We start from the raw sequence: 15,309 nt of genomic DNA on the forward strand, positions 1-15,309 counted from the left end.
GTAGTATCATATATTAGTATATGATACTCCCCATTACAACCAGCCTTATATCTAATATAGGCGTCGGTGTTATCTATATAATTAATATCCTACATATACCAACATACAATTGATGTCTTATTTAATACGATTAATTGCACGCTAAACATACTGGGCGCGGATAAACACACTGCGCCCAGCAGTAAAAAAAGAGTTGCATGCGATTGTTGCGGAGAGGCTCTAAGATTGGCGGCAAGCAGTTGCTGACGAAAACTGAGCCCGATGATCTCGCATGCCTATGTGGCCGCAGCCGTTCAATTTGGCCAGGCCAGCGGTTGTTGCTCCTGGTATCGTGGCTCTTTTTCTCCTGCAACCTCGGAGGAGAAGAGAGAGACATCGAGCTTGTGTGTCATGTCAAAGCGGAGCGAGGATTAGGGCGGCAAATTAGGCGAGGAAAAAGAAACAAGATACGATCCCGGCCATCATCTCATCTCATCTCATCTCCCTCCTCTCCTCTCTCTCCGTGTCTAGTGAGTCTAGATCTCCCGCTCCCGAGTCCCCCGCGCCTGGCACCACTCGCCACTCGCTCGCACACTCTTCCCGGCTCCCGCGCACCTATATATACCCCGCGCATTGCGCCTCCGCCCCACACACAGCCGCGGGTTTCTTGATCCGGTAGGCTGCGCGGACCGTGCTGCGCCCGCGCCGCGTTAGCGCTAGTCCCTTGTCCCCTGCCTCCTCGGGTTGCGGCACCGCCGGCCGCGCGCGCGTCCCCGGCCGGCCTCATCTCCCCTCTCCGGCCGGTCGTTCTGTTGCGCCTCTGCTGGCCGCGCTCTCTCCCGTCCCGGCCATGGGTCCGTGATGCGGTCCCATACATTTGGTGGTGTGGTGGCTTCTCGCGTTCCGTGAGGCGCACGCGGGGACGGGAGGAGGAGCCGGGCGCTCGGTTGGCTCGGCGCGGCGAGATGGTGCAGGAGCCGAGCAACAGCAGCAGCCACCACCTGCAGCAGCAGCTGGCCAAGTACGGCGGCGGGACCGGGACCGGCAACGGCAACGGCGCGGCCACCGGCGTGGCGCGGGCGTCGAGGAAGAACAAGCCCAAGAAGATCCCGCAGCGCGGCCTCGGCGTGGCGCAGCTCGAGAAGCTCCGCATCGAGGAGCAGAAGAAGATGGGAGGAGGCCCCTCCGCGGCCACGCCGTCGTCGCACGCGCTCAACGGCGGGGCCCTATGCCACCTCCCCACGCCCGCGCTGCTCCATCATCCGCCGCCGGCGCCCCCGCTCAGCGCCCTGTCGAGGCCGGCCGCCGCGGAGCACTGCGGCTTCCCGCCGGCGCTCTGGAGCCCGGCGGATCCGGCGAAGCACCCCTACAAGAGAAGCCTGTGCCCGCAGCCTCCACTCCCAATGGTACGTGCCTGCCCTCCCCACGGGCCGCAGCCTCCACTCCACGTCACGGCACGGCGTATGCATGTACTATGCACGAACGAAGTCTCAAACTTACGCAAATCTTTCGCCGACCAGGTGAGCACGGGCCTGTCCCTGACGGCGCCGTCGAGCCACCCAACAGAGCCCCCTTCAAACCAAATGTACAGCAGCAGCAGGAGGAGCAGCGCGGCGGCGCCGGCGCCGACGGAAGACGAGAGGGTACGTATATATCTCTCACGCCGCTCCCGTGATGAACTTGAACTTGCCTGTGATGGATGGTCGCTAAATGTGGATTCGGGTAGAGTGTAGGAACCGGCCGGCGTGGATAGGTCCTGGCCCTTCATGTTCGAGGGGATGACCCCATTCACGACGACGAGCAAAGCCTTCCCCCCTCCTCCGTTGCCGCCGTTCGCCGTCAGGACGGCGAGCGATTCCGGGATGGCCGATGTCACTCCTGACCTGAGCAGATACGAGTTCAGAGCGACCAATTATTTCAGGTAGATTGCAGTTTTAGCTCACCGTCTCAGTTTTATCAAAGTTTAAATTCCTGCCTCTGTTTGCTCCTCATATTCCGGGCAAGTTGTTTCACTGCATTGTTATTTCCAGAATGGTAGTAACTGTTCTTGTAACTTGTATCCTGCAGTTACTCCTATCCATCCCAATTACCACTAAAAATTACAGCTTCATTCCGTGTTGAATTTACCTGATAAAAAGCTAAGAAACGCATAACATGTTTATCATATATATATTTATTACCATGAAGAAAGTATTAGTACATTTTGGCACAATTTGTTTTGATACCAACCTAGTGTTCTTGGAGTATATAGTCTGTTTGTTTCTCACCTTCATCTGTGCGGTGCAGCAGTGCAAGTGCGTACCCAAGTTGTTCAGACTGGACACCACCGGAGTTCGGTCACGGCAAGGATGCCGGCCGTAGCAGAAACGCCGGCTTGCTCACCCTGAGCTCCCGGCCTCCACACCTCATGAAGCAGCCTCATGTGGTGCCATCAATGCACATCCCGGAGTACAGCGACTTCAGTGCCAGCGCGATGCCACCCCAGGCAAGTGAAACGCCATGCTCTTCTGAACCCTGTAAATTGTGTGAGCTAGATTTGACTCCAACTGATGAAATCTTTCTGATCAGCTGGGGAGCGTTTCAGCTTCGTCATCATCGTCGTCCCTGCCATTCTACAACTTCCTCCCGATCGGGCCGGTCCACCGGGAGAGAGCCCCGAGCGAGCGGAGGGCCGACGTGTCGGAAGGGGAAATCGACTTGGAGCTGAAGCTATGGAAGGGCTGATCAAATCTGCAATGAACATTTAGGAGGTTGTGGAGAAAGCTAAGAGAGACAGATGTGTTCAAGTAGTAACATCAGATTGTATCAAACAGCTGCTTTCTAGGAGATGTTTTCACTGTCAATAAGTCTTCTGGTGACATGGTTAATTTACCTAGCAACTAGTAGTATGTTATTTCTGACGAAGTGAAGTAGAGCAGCAGTGTGCATGATGGAAGCAGGAAGCTTTTATGTATGGTCCAGGTAAGCTGGTGCCAAATGTAGCAGAAACTCAACAGAAAAGTGTGAGATGGGTAGATGTTGCCGGCAGCGGAAAGGAGAGCATGTGCAAAGGATGGGCATCACTTCACAGCTAGCTGCTTGTGGGGCCTCTCCCGTGCAGATCTAGCAAGTGTCACAATGAAATTTTTCTCACTACACACATGACAAAGCGGTGTGCCAAGAAATGCTACTCCATAAATCATCATACCAAGAGCAAAATGCAGATTAGATTCCACCGTGGTTTTCGATTTCAGTTTCAGAAAAGTTTCAGCACCAACCGAAATCACCGAAATTCAGTGAATTTCAGTGATTTCGGTTTGCGTTTCGGCCGGGCCAAAATATTCACTTGAATCCAATTAAAATTTTGAAACTTATGAAAATATTTGAATTCTTGTGTACTACTGAAATTGCTAATATTTTGGCCAGAACATACATATTTCAGTGCCAGCTGATGAATTTCATCAAAATCTCACTGAAAGTGAAAGCCATGAATTCCACCAATGGATAAAATAGGTTAATCTCAGCTCATTTCTAGCATGTAGCTCCCAATATCCTCCATATAACACACAGAAACGCTACACCCAGATGGGACCTTAAAGATAGATTCAGGGATACACAATGCACACCATGGATATGAACACAATAAACACCTCGAAGTCTAGACATATAAATTACAATGAGTCAAAAATCACGACAGGATCAAACACAAATGTGCGTGCAGAAGCATGAGCCTATGACCAGCCGAAGACGAAGTCAAGGACGTAGACGACGGCGAGTGTCAGAGGGTACAGCAGGTACGCCACCAGGCAGGTCCAGAGCGGGAAGCTGGTCCGGAAGCTTGTGAAGAGGCCCATGATGACACAGACGAGCAGGATGACGAGCACCTCCGAGGAGAAGTCCCACGTCAGCTCCCTGAAGTAGATGAGCGCTAAGAACACGCCCAGGCACAGTGTGTTGTTCATGGTCACACCGCCGTACACCTGCAAGCGAATTTGTCGTTAAGTTTACCGAAGGATGCTTACAAGCTAAGGAGTTTTACTGTGTCTTGCAGTGATGTACCTCCGAGAAAGTAAGGGAGCAAGTCCTCTGCTTCTTCCTGCTGGCGAAGATGATGGCCGAGACAGCCTCGCTGGAATTGGTTGCCAGCGGGAGGCCGATGAACGAGACAAAGAAGGACGGGATGTGTGTGGCGTTAGAGAAGTTGTGGACAGCATCAACGAGCGGGTCTGCAAATGCGGCACAAATGGTAGCACCGAGAATCAGGTACCCCACGGCTTTGGCAATGCACCAGCCAGGGTTCTCGACGCTCTCCACTGCCTCGTCAGATCTGTCGACCAACTGGTCATGCTCCTCCCTGGTTCTCTGCAGAATTCAGACAACTCGGTAAGTGTCCACCTCTTTGATGTCCATGTTATGCTACTATATAAAGTTTTTTTTTGTGTTTCCCTGAAAATGTGTGCTCTGTATCGTTAATCCACTTCTGAGCCCAGGCTCAGCTGCACCCGTGCTGACGGAAAAAACTCAAAACAAGGCTCTGTATCTATTTCTGTTTACAGGGATCGGAAGTAAATAAACTTACAGCGTGGTAGTCGTTGACAAACTTATTAGAGTAGGCACCACTAGCCGCCACTTTTTGCTTCGCCTCATTAAGCCATGTTTTCATTCCCGCGACAAACTCATCCTCCTCCACAGTGTCATTGCCTGAAGTATCAAAGTCGTCCATGATCTTATCGACTGCATCATTCTTGTCAAAGTCAATCTCATCAAAGTTGATCCCGATAATAAGCGCATGTAGCTCTGCTCGTGACAGGTTACGGCTGTCATCATTGTCAATCTTGTGGAACAGCCTGGGGGTGAGCATAGACAAGGTTTCATATATCATGCTCATGAATGCTGTGTTGTTTGAATGTCGAAAATAGTTATATACTTTAAGAAACTCACTTTCTTATGACGTTTTCATTAGGTGAGCCGTCATCGTTAAGCATCCGGCCCAGTGCTTGCTTTTGGGCATGCTGTAGGATCCCAGAGATCACATGTTTGTGCTTTGCGTATGCGAGCTTCCTCTTCTGAACCCAAGGCTGGAAAACCTGATGCAAAATGTTGAATCTAACACTGTCAAAATTTATTCTAATCTTGCCACCATTTGCAGCCTCCTAAAAACGAAACTGCCTGAATTTTTACCTGATACAGGCAGTAGGCGAGTACAAGTGAGAACGATGCAATTAGGGCCAGCAAGATGGCCAGGCGCTCCCCATGGTGAGTATACAACATTTTCGGGAACTGAGCAATGACAAAGGGAATAACAGAAATGGCCATGATTCGTGCTGCATAGCTGGTCTGCACATCAGTTGTAATGCCAGAGCCTGCAAAAGGGTGCGGTCATATCAACATTGTTAAATAATTGAGACAAAAACTGACCAAGCATGAGAAATCTGCCAGACTGCAGTAACAACAACATGCATACAGGGCGACAACTTACCACTCAAGCTGAAGCCCTTAGTGTCAGTTGAATCAATAGCAACACCGTCTTCCCCAACATCACACTTGCCAACAACAACACAAGTTCCCCAAAGCAGGGTGAGAAGAAAGACGGTCGAACCAGCAAGCAGCCCCATCCCAATGAGGACCTGACTTTGTGCGGTCTCTTTAGTCCCAGAGAGACCAGATACTGTTAACAGAACAGAACAAACAGATCAGAATTATGTGTGAACGTGTGCATTAAGCACGTTCTGCATAGAGCTGAATAATCATAGAGCAGTAAAATTAAATAGTTTCATGACACTAGCATATGGACCATCATAACTCTGCTGTGAGCAGAGCATCAGAAACAGTAAATGATGTTTCCATCACACAAAAATGTTTTCTACCACTTAAAACACAAGAAGAAAAAGTTACTACAGTAAGCTAGTCTTTGAAGTGAACACAGAAGTACACAATTTATTAAGAGAGACCAGAAGAAAAAGAAACAGAATGAGGCTTAAATGTTAATGATGTTGAATTTAGAAGTGACCAAATATACTAGTTATGTGGATCACATTGATAATAATGTAGTAAATTGGCAGCTGTGATATTATGTTATATAAAGCATGTTGTGTGCTTGTTTAAAATCTGTTTTCATGTCTTTGTAATAGCCTTAATAACGTACTCCCTCGGTCCGAAAAAGCTTGTCCCTCAAATGAATGTATCTAGCACCAAGTTAGTGCTAGATACATTCATTTGAGGGACAAGCTTGGGACAAGTTTTTTTGGACAGAGGGAGTATATAACAACTTATTATTCTTAATTTTGAGCAATTACTACATAAGCAAAATTGTTTCACCAGGGAACTTCGCCTTTGATAAATTAGGTCCTTTCTGATACATGATGTGTTATTGTCGGTAACCAAGATATCACGTGAGGATTAAGGTAATGCATCATGAACCCGGTAATAAAATTTTATAAGTGGTCTGTCTGATGCTAATTTCAGAAGCAGTGTACCAAAAGGCAATTTTCAACGAATTCCAACTGCAAATTAAAAACTCGTCGGGATGTAAAATTCTAAGGAAAAATAAGAGGGGCGCACAAGAAACCCACAAGGTGCCAAAAATGCATTGCAACTCAAAACCTACAGACAAAAAATCGTGCTGTGGAAAATGGTATGCACTCATCAGGAAGATGGATAATATTAATAATAAGCTCATTTATAATAATTTTCTGGTAAAAATAATAATTTGTTTATCGTTGCTTCGAAAATGCATCAACAATTCATCTAGATGATCCACATGATGTACCATCCCACAATATCACGAAACAATTAACTGTAAGATGTTAGCTGACTAACTGACCGACTAATAGAACACCTTTCGCATATACTAGTGATGATACATACACCTACCCATCACCAAGACACCGAAGACTGATCAGCGAACTAATTGGCGATATGGTTCCTTTTTCCCACAATATTTCAAAAGCTATTGTCAAAGAATCACTGTTATTACCATACAAAAATACTGATCAAAGGCAATAAAACCCCACAAAATTAGAGAGAAAAGCAGCTCGAAGCCATCGGCCAATCCTTTATGTGCAGTGGACAAAGAAAAGGTAAATTATGCAGACAAGATAACAAGAAAAGATCAAGAACAGAAAGTGGGGAAAGTCAAAAGGCCAGCGACGACAGGTACTGGTGAAAGTTAAATATAAGCTAATAAACCGACGGATTCCAGAGAAAGCAGGGCATAATTTGCAAACACTGTTTGTCCGTAGGCTTGGGTGGTTGGTTGGGGCTTAAGTTTGGTTATTATAAATTACCAATTGAAAGGACTCCAAATAGATGCGTCAAATAGGCTACTTTTGGGTTAATCCATACATGTGCCAACGAAAAGAACAAGCTGATGAGATCAGCAAGAGAAATCGGGCTACTGCACAAGCCGCCCAAGGTCTACCAATGGGGGTCATACAGCTTATCATGCTCTGATCCAATCAGATCAAACCAGATGGTTCAGATCTGAAACAAATCAAGAACCGAGGAGCGCGAACATAAACGGGAGGAATTGCTTTTTACTCTTCAATCTGTTCTCAACAAGGATTTACTCTTCCGGTAAAATACCACTACTATTTCTAAAGATCAGCTCGGTAGTTGCTTGAAGAGCAAATCATTCTGTCCTTGGGAGCGAGCTAGTTGCTTTTTGGGGAACACACGTAAGAATTGCTTTATGAAGCCGTAGGCTTGAACGAGCTGCGAAGGTAGAATTTAAGCAAGGAAGCAGGGCGAGCGTACCGAGCACGAGGAGCGCGTCGGGGAGGGCGCCGAGGATGGGGAGGAGGAGGCCGCCGACGAGGCCAGGGCCCATGATCTCCAGCAGCAGCTCACTGCCGGCCGACAGGAACGTGGCCGCCTTGAACATGAGGAACCCGTAGGTGAGCACCAGGAACATGTTCCCGAACACGGTGGTGGTGCACGGGAGGAAGCCGTACGTCTGCTCGCACTCCTCGGCCGCGGCGGTGGCCGGCGAGGAGGAGTTGAGGCGGATGGCGGCCGAGGACAGCGGAGACGCGAGGACGGAGGAGGACGGGGTGGCCGGCATGCCGTCGGAGATGAGGCGGCCATAGGCGGCGACGGCGAGGAGGGAGACGAGGAAGGGGACGAGCGGGAAGGAGCGGCGCGGCCGGCGAATCGCCATTGGGGGGGGGGGGGGGGGGGCGGGAGCGGGGCGGAGCGCGGTAGTGCTGGGGACTGCGGGTGGGTGCGCGTAGCCTTATATGGTGCGATCCGAGAGATATTTCAAAATTTTATTTTATTTCACCTTTTAGGAAGTTTCTATTTCTTTTTTTTCCTTCCCTTTTGGGATCCATGTGGCGGGAATAGAAGGGGCTGCTCGGGCCGGGAAGAGGCGGATCCTTCATCAAAGAATCCAACGCCATGATGCTATGGCAAGTTAAACCAAGCTAAAAGGTAAATATATTCCTTTATTAGGCAGTATTTTTGGAACTGTAAATATTCTTTCCTTAGCCGTAGTGTGCATCGAGCTGTTGTTACTGTTTTTTCCCAGTAATGTTAAATGGGGAACGTTTCTGGGAGGAGGTCTCACAGAACGTTCCCGCGCCGTCTGATAAAAATCATGCGGTGGCAGTTTTCTAGCGAAAAATGTCTATAATATACCAAAAACTTGCATTCTCTTATGAAGAAGATGTCATCCTTGTATAACTAAAATTGTTAATGAAAATGTTCACAAATGCCATACTTTTTAGTAAGTTAACCAAAAACACTTAAAATCACAAATGTTTTGGGGGGAATGCAACCCCCCAGCCCCCAAATCGACCACTGCCAATAATCTTGTCACGTCAACACACCGCTCCTTCTTCCCACCCTGTCTTTGTTTCTAAAATCGATTGCATTTAACCTATATTTTAAAATATAAAGCTCCAACATATGTCCTTACTCTTGCCATGATATGTTAGTAATGAAACAAAAGTAGAGATATGTTGTTCAACAATTTATTTTCTTGGACAAACGTCTTGATAGAACATGGGTATGCTTGAATCCAAATGTAGCGTTGAACATGAGGATTGTTACAGACACAATGATGTTATTCTCCAACTCGCAAAAAACAAAAAGATTGAACTCTTCGACCCTTAGTACAAGCAAATTTTTTATATAGAACATGTAGCAATATATCAACTTGACAATAACACACCTGACTCGGCATAAAATTTGACAAAATGAGGCCCCGAGGGGATTATTATCTGGTTATGTACCTCATTAACCGTTTGATAGACAGTTGTAGAAGGTCATGTAAACCACAACTGCGATTACAAAAATGATACTAGTGGTAATCAGTAATGGTCTCCTCGCAAAAAAAAAAACAGTAATGGTCGTGCAGACCACCAACTCCACGCAAGCATTTTGGTCGCATCGCAAGTGCCAATGCAAACTGAGCACTTGCCGGATCAATCCTCTTGCAGCTGATTGGTCCAACGCGCCTGCATGTGAGATCACAAGTTCATTAAAAAAAAGCTCAGGTAGATCTGCTTGGCTACGGGTGATCCGATCCTTATACGTAGATCTACCGGCCAACATCAAGGCGGACCAACTTTTGTGTTTAGATGGTTAACCTCCAACTGCGACCCGTAAATTTTCTCCCGCGTCTGTTCCAAACTGTTCGTGGACAGTGGGACCAGTCAGCGAACACGAATGCGGAAAGCCATTATCCAACAGTAGCCGCATACATCTTGACAATAGTACGAATCAACTAGACGAATTTTGATATAAACACGACGGATTTCATTAAAACTAGAATAATTTGTACATAAAACCAGACGATATTTTACCCGATGAACTAAAACCCTTAAAATAAAACTCTAAACTGTCCTATATTTGACGGTGACCTCGTAGGCCATGTCAGGCTGGCCGGCGGCTCCTACGCCGTCATCGTCACCCGATACGTCGTGATCATCGGGCTTCGGGCGGCAGAAGATGGCTGCGTCGCGGCAGGGCTTCCTGACGGCCGTCTGACGCTTGCGGATGATCCTCTCCGCTTCCTCCTGCGCCGTGCACAGTGCGGCCGCGGCCACTAAGGACATGGGTTGTGGGAGAGGGCGGCGGTCATTGGAGGAGGCATCGTTGGCGGCGTCAATCTCGCTGAGAGACCATTCCTCGTCATACCTGGTCATCTCCCTGTCGAGGCGGCGGAGACGATGCTTGGCTATCTTCGACGTCGTCACGGAGCAGTCCAGGAACCAGGCGTACGCCAAGTCTAGGTCCGCTGCTATGTGTGGCGGCGGGACGGCGGAGTCCGCGTACTTGGACCAACGCCGACGTTGCGCCTGTCCCGCGGGACTGCTCCCTATCGGCGTACTCCTGCGCCGTCATGGCACTCTGGGACGAGCTACCGCCGCCCCCGCCATTGCCGAGGTAGTGGAGAATGGACCGCACGCCTTCGGCAGGGGCGGCGGCGCGTGGCACTCTTCCTTGATGACGCGCCGAGGTGGCGGAGAGAGCCGCTCCTCCTTGACGCGCCGGGGCAGCGGCGAGAGCCGTTCTTCCTTCACGCGACGTCTGATTTGGATGCCCCGGTTGCGCGGCGATGGGCGCGGAGGGGATGCCGACTCCCGCTTCATGGGAAGGAGCGTCCCCTGTGGCGGAGCCAGGCCGTTGAGGTGGACCACGGAGCAACGGATCATCAGCTCCATCTGCTCCTCGAATTCCGTCGGTGGCGGCGTAGACCTGGCCCGGCACCGCCGACGCGGACTGCTGCTGTGGTGGCGGCTGGTCCTCCTCGTCGCCAAAGGAGATGACAATCTCCACCTTCGTCGAGGGGCTGCCCACCGATAAGAATGACGGTCCCGGAGTTCGAGGGTGGCGTCACCACGATCCACTCGAGCCCGCCGCGAAACCGCCGCCTGCCGGTGCCGGTGCCCACGACTTGTTCATTGCTGAAATTGTGTAGGGAGATGGGCGGGGAAAGGGGAGGAGGAGGATATATTGCGATGTGGATGGCGCCGGAGCGCGGCTTATATAGCTGCGGCCAGGTCATGCGAAGGGACGGTTAGCCGCTTCAATGCGGCGCAGCGGTCGGAGTTGGTTCATCGGAAAGTTGCATCCGCATTGAAGCAGCGGCTCCCAAGAGGCCGCGTCGGTCAGCGGCCCTCCCTCCCTTCGGTCACATCGCGGCATCAATGTCTGCCGATGCGTGCTTTGGGCTGGCATGAATGCGGCGCGGTAAGCGGCGCGTGCATCGGAAGGAAATCGCAGGAGGGGCGGGTGGGGGGTTTGGGTAGGCCAGGGCGTTCAGAAGCGGGCGTGACAGCGGTTCAGACTCCTTCAAAGCCCCCCAGCCCCCACCCCCACGTTTATCTCTGGTTTGCAAGAGAAAACGTGTCTGGACCGCCTTGCGGACCGATACATGCTTGCGTTGGATGACTTCCATGGTCCGATAGCATGGTTCAGACGTATGCGGGCGTTTTGCGGGTCGCCGTTGGAGATACCCTTAGGAGGATAGTGGTATCCCTAGCCAACTAGAGTTTAAGTCCTATACTTGACATTCGTGTTTGCATTTTTCTCGATTTATTTCGTGCCTTTTGGTGCGTTTAGTGGGAGGAGACGTTCTCGTCTACTACGAAGTCGTCTGTAATGACTTCATCAATCTTTAAATTATGTGCTGGCTCAGTTTTTCTAAGATGTTTATAGGAATAGAGTGTATGTGCGTACGTTGAATATATATGTATATATACGGGCATCTGTCATCTGTTCTGTGTTTAAAAAAAAACAGACATCAAGTGACCTGCCAGTTGCCACCTCCCTCCGATGACTGGTTGCATCCATATGACGTAACTTGAGGCCTTAATTTGTGCCATACGACATGGGCGGTTATGCAGAGCCATGTGGATGGCATGATCTGCCTATGTGGTGACCACGAACTACAAATGTGTATTTCTACGTCAAAATCCTTGAATCATGCATGTTACATGTCCCCGCACATTAAGCCGATGCGTGAACCGGACCGACCTCCTACTGTGCTTCGACTGTCCAACCGCACATGCTCCGGCGAGGGAGCTATTACATCCATTTCCAAGAAAGGCACACCATAATTGTCCTTTTTGATAAACAAGAGCAAGCCACGGTTTGGCACGGTCGAAATGGGCGTCTCATGGTGAACTCTTTGATGGTCGTCTATGATGAAGTTAGAGTTGTCGACCGAGGGCGACAAGTGATGATGACACTTGCGAACGACATGGATTATGTTTCTTCTTGACATGTTTGAAAACCGGTTTTGGGCATGTCTACCTCAGACTTCACATAGTTTGGACACATTGTTTTTCCTTTATTGATTAATAAAGAGTTAGAGTTTTTGCCTCGTCTAGAAAAATACTGGCAGCCATAGAGTCATACACCTGGGTAATGTGGCAACTAGTTAACTAACTAGTATAATTGAACTAATTATTATTGGGTGTTATGGATGCAAGTCGCATTGCGACTAATTTTTCGCCCCATTTAGCAATGAAATCAATGCTTTTCGTTTCAATTCAATGTGTTCGCCCGAATTTTCTTGGAGAAGAACAACTGACACAATGACAACTGTTATAACAACTCCGTGTTTGCACTTCGACTCGGCAACCTCCATATCCATATGAAGCACACTCCATATGTGATATGGAGGCTGCGAATACGACGACTCTATTAGAGTTACTTTAAGTGTTTAACAAATATAACCATGTCCATCAATGCATGCATTTTCATGCTGGGAGGAAAGCTTTACTATGGTTTTAAGCTGAAGCTCAAAATCACGTCCTAGTCACCCGAGTTCATCCACCGGTCAGATCTGGATAAGCTCAGTTTAAATGAGAACGTATAACGGCCCTCCTTATTGCTACCTCCACACAACTACCATACCATGACAATGCAAGTTGGAGACACCCCGTGGCTTTCCATCGTTACCAGGTCATCCTCACCTTTATCAAATAAAGATGTCCTTGTCGCCTTTCAACATCATAATGAGATCCCAGCGACGCTAATCCGTTTTTGACTAACAAACTAAATTGGTGGCACAGCTTGGGCAGACGAGCATGAGGAAAAAGGCTCGCAGGCTTTGGAATAAACTAACCGGGTCACCCGCGGCTTTACAAGAAGAAAGCGGCACGGAAGCGTTGGCTCCGCGGAATGCCCGCGTTTCCCACGAATATGTATTGAACGCGTCTAGCGAGCAGCCGTGCGCTCGCTAGCGCTCCTCGGCAGTCAGCTGTATTAGGAAAATTTATGTCCCATTGCCAGATTAGGAAAGTCCGCTTGATATCTCGGAGACCAAAATTAAAAAGCATCATCCAACGCACTCTCTTTCGCCCTGGCCCAAGTTCGTTTCCATGTGCTCTTCATTGTGCCAGTAATAAAGCAAAAAAGCAATTAATTGCATTCCAAAAAATTCAAAAAGCAATAATTTATGAATTATATGTCGGAATTAAAATCCGTTTTCACCGTTGGAACTCTCGCGACAAGATCTTTAAAATTAGACCCCATTTATATATGTTTCGATGAACTTTTTTCATCGCCAACTGGTTGTACTAGATGGTGCAACTTTTATACTATGAGATGCAACTATTTTTTAAACCAACTTTTGTGCTATCACAATCAACTATAATACTGTGTGGTGCAATTTTAGCGCTACATGAACCAACTTCACGTAATGAGCAACTATAATACTGTGTGGTGCAATCACCTCCCGCGTCTTATTACTGGCACATGAAAAAAAATGCAAATATATATAAGAGAGCACATATAGAGTCTTATTTCACACATGATGCAGAAGAACCTGTGTCACTGTAGCAAAAGAAAAAGAAAAAAACATATTGTAGGTACTATGAAAATATAACTACCAACTAGACAAGAAGTATATGTTTTTTTTCTTTAATCTTTCCACACAGTAGTATGTGTGACTTTGTAGCTTAGAATTGTGTGCAAAAATCTACATCAGTTCATCCACCCCCATAACCTGTAAAACCTGCACATGATGCAAAAAAAGAAGCTTGAGAAAAAATGAACCAACTCTAGCTTGTATTTGTGCAACTTAACCAATACAAGTGTGCAACTGACAACACTCTCGTATCCATCTACTTGTGGAGTTTGGATTTCAGTAGGCATCATCAACTCATATAAAAGTAGAAGATGCTAACTCAGATAATTTCAGATTCATTTTGGTTTTAGCTAAAAAATTGTATGCATAATTCCAAAAAAAAACTTTATGCTGGCTGTTGTGCAGCTACATCATCTATTTTGTGCAACTGCAAGTACTCTTGCATGCAAATCATGTTGCATGTTTGTGTAGCTATGTAATGAATTGTGAACTGAGGAACATGATGAATTTAGCCTATCTAAACACAAGAAAATAGACAAAATAGTGAATTAAACAAATTATAATCTTCCGAATAAGTAGTACAACTATATTCAAGTGCATTTGCACACCTAGAAAATCATATGCATGTGAACACATGAGGATGCCAACTACTGAATGGTTCTTGTGCAACTAAAGAAGATGAAGATGCCAACTCATGTGGCACTGTTGTGAAACTATTAAAAAATTGGGGATGCCAACTCCTGACTGGTTCTTGTGCAACTAAAATAGTTGCGGATGCAACTCATGTGATATTGTTATGAGACTATTTAAAAAGTAGAGACTGCCAACTCTCAAATGGTTCTGGTGCAACTATGAAAATCGAGGATGCCAACTCGTATGATACTGTTGTGCAACTATTTGAAAAGTTTATGATACCAACTCCTAATTGATTTGTGTACAACTATAAAAGTTCAGGATGCCAACACCTAGCTGGTTCTTTTGCAACTGTGTAAAAAATAATATCCCAAGTTTCTTTGCATAGAAAAAAAATCCTAATGCCATTTTATGTTACCTTGGCAGCTGCTGCAGACGGTGTGCCAACTCCAGCTACAACTCCAACCTGCGTGGTCGCCTTCCGTTTCCGCCGTTTCACGAAGCGGAATGGGTCACCAACCTAAAGGATGCATGGAAAAAGTTACTTGTGTGTGTGTGTGCAAAAAAAGGAAAGCACCCACACTGCTTGCTCGATACTCATGTTTTCGAGTTGAACGAATAGTCACGACTAGTCGATGAGTCATAACTATAAATCGACTCAAACACCTCGACTAGATCGGCACGGCATGAATCGTCAAGTGTCGCTACCCCAGAACGACTCGTCGAGTCAAAAACCTTGCACGATACTTACCTCATCATTCTCTGCCTCCCCATCGATATCAGGACGACGCGGCTGCCGCTTGGCGGACTGTTTCGAGTTCCGTCGAGAAGAATTGTTTACGGCCCCTGCATAGCCAAACAAAACACAGAATATGGTCAGGAAAACCCCCCAAAAA

The 15,309-nt window shown here is 47.7% G+C and overlaps 2 protein-coding genes across 3 annotated transcripts; one reads left to right on the forward strand and one right to left on the reverse strand.

The window, feature by feature from the left end:
• Positions 1 to 203: 203 nt before the first annotated feature.
• On the forward strand, positions 204 to 3,427 carry LOC125543215 (COPII coat assembly protein sec16-like). 2 transcript variants are annotated; one of them, XM_048706484.1, is made up of 5 exons: positions 204 to 1,385; positions 1,500 to 1,622; positions 1,713 to 1,900; positions 2,269 to 2,464; positions 2,548 to 3,427. In XM_048706484.1, the coding sequence occupies exons 1-5, from the start codon at positions 945 to 947 to the stop codon at positions 2,701 to 2,703; spliced, it is 1,104 nt and encodes a 367-aa protein (XP_048562441.1). In that variant the 5' UTR covers positions 204 to 944; the 3' UTR covers positions 2,704 to 3,427. The 2 variants fall into 2 exon arrangements, with proteins under 2 accessions (XP_048562441.1, XP_048562440.1); XM_048706483.1 differs by having other exon boundaries at positions 205 to 1,385; positions 2,266 to 2,464.
• Positions 3,428 to 3,459: 32 nt separating this feature from the next.
• On the reverse strand, positions 3,460 to 8,137 carry LOC125543214 (sodium/calcium exchanger NCL1-like). Its single transcript, XM_048706482.1, has 7 exons — positions 7,714 to 8,137; positions 5,438 to 5,626; positions 5,140 to 5,321; positions 4,900 to 5,045; positions 4,538 to 4,805; positions 4,018 to 4,320; positions 3,460 to 3,938 (listed from the first exon to the last, which is right to left on the reverse strand). Exons 1-7 carry the CDS (start codon positions 8,114 to 8,116, stop codon positions 3,690 to 3,692), a joined length of 1,740 nt encoding a protein of 579 aa, XP_048562439.1. The 5' UTR covers positions 8,117 to 8,137; the 3' UTR covers positions 3,460 to 3,689.
• Positions 8,138 to 15,309: the final 7,172 nt, after the last annotated feature.

Source organism: Triticum urartu, chromosome 3, assembly GCF_003073215.2.
Source record: "Triticum urartu cultivar G1812 chromosome 3, Tu2.1, whole genome shotgun sequence".
Taxonomy (NCBI): domain Eukaryota; kingdom Viridiplantae; phylum Streptophyta; class Magnoliopsida; order Poales; family Poaceae; genus Triticum; species Triticum urartu.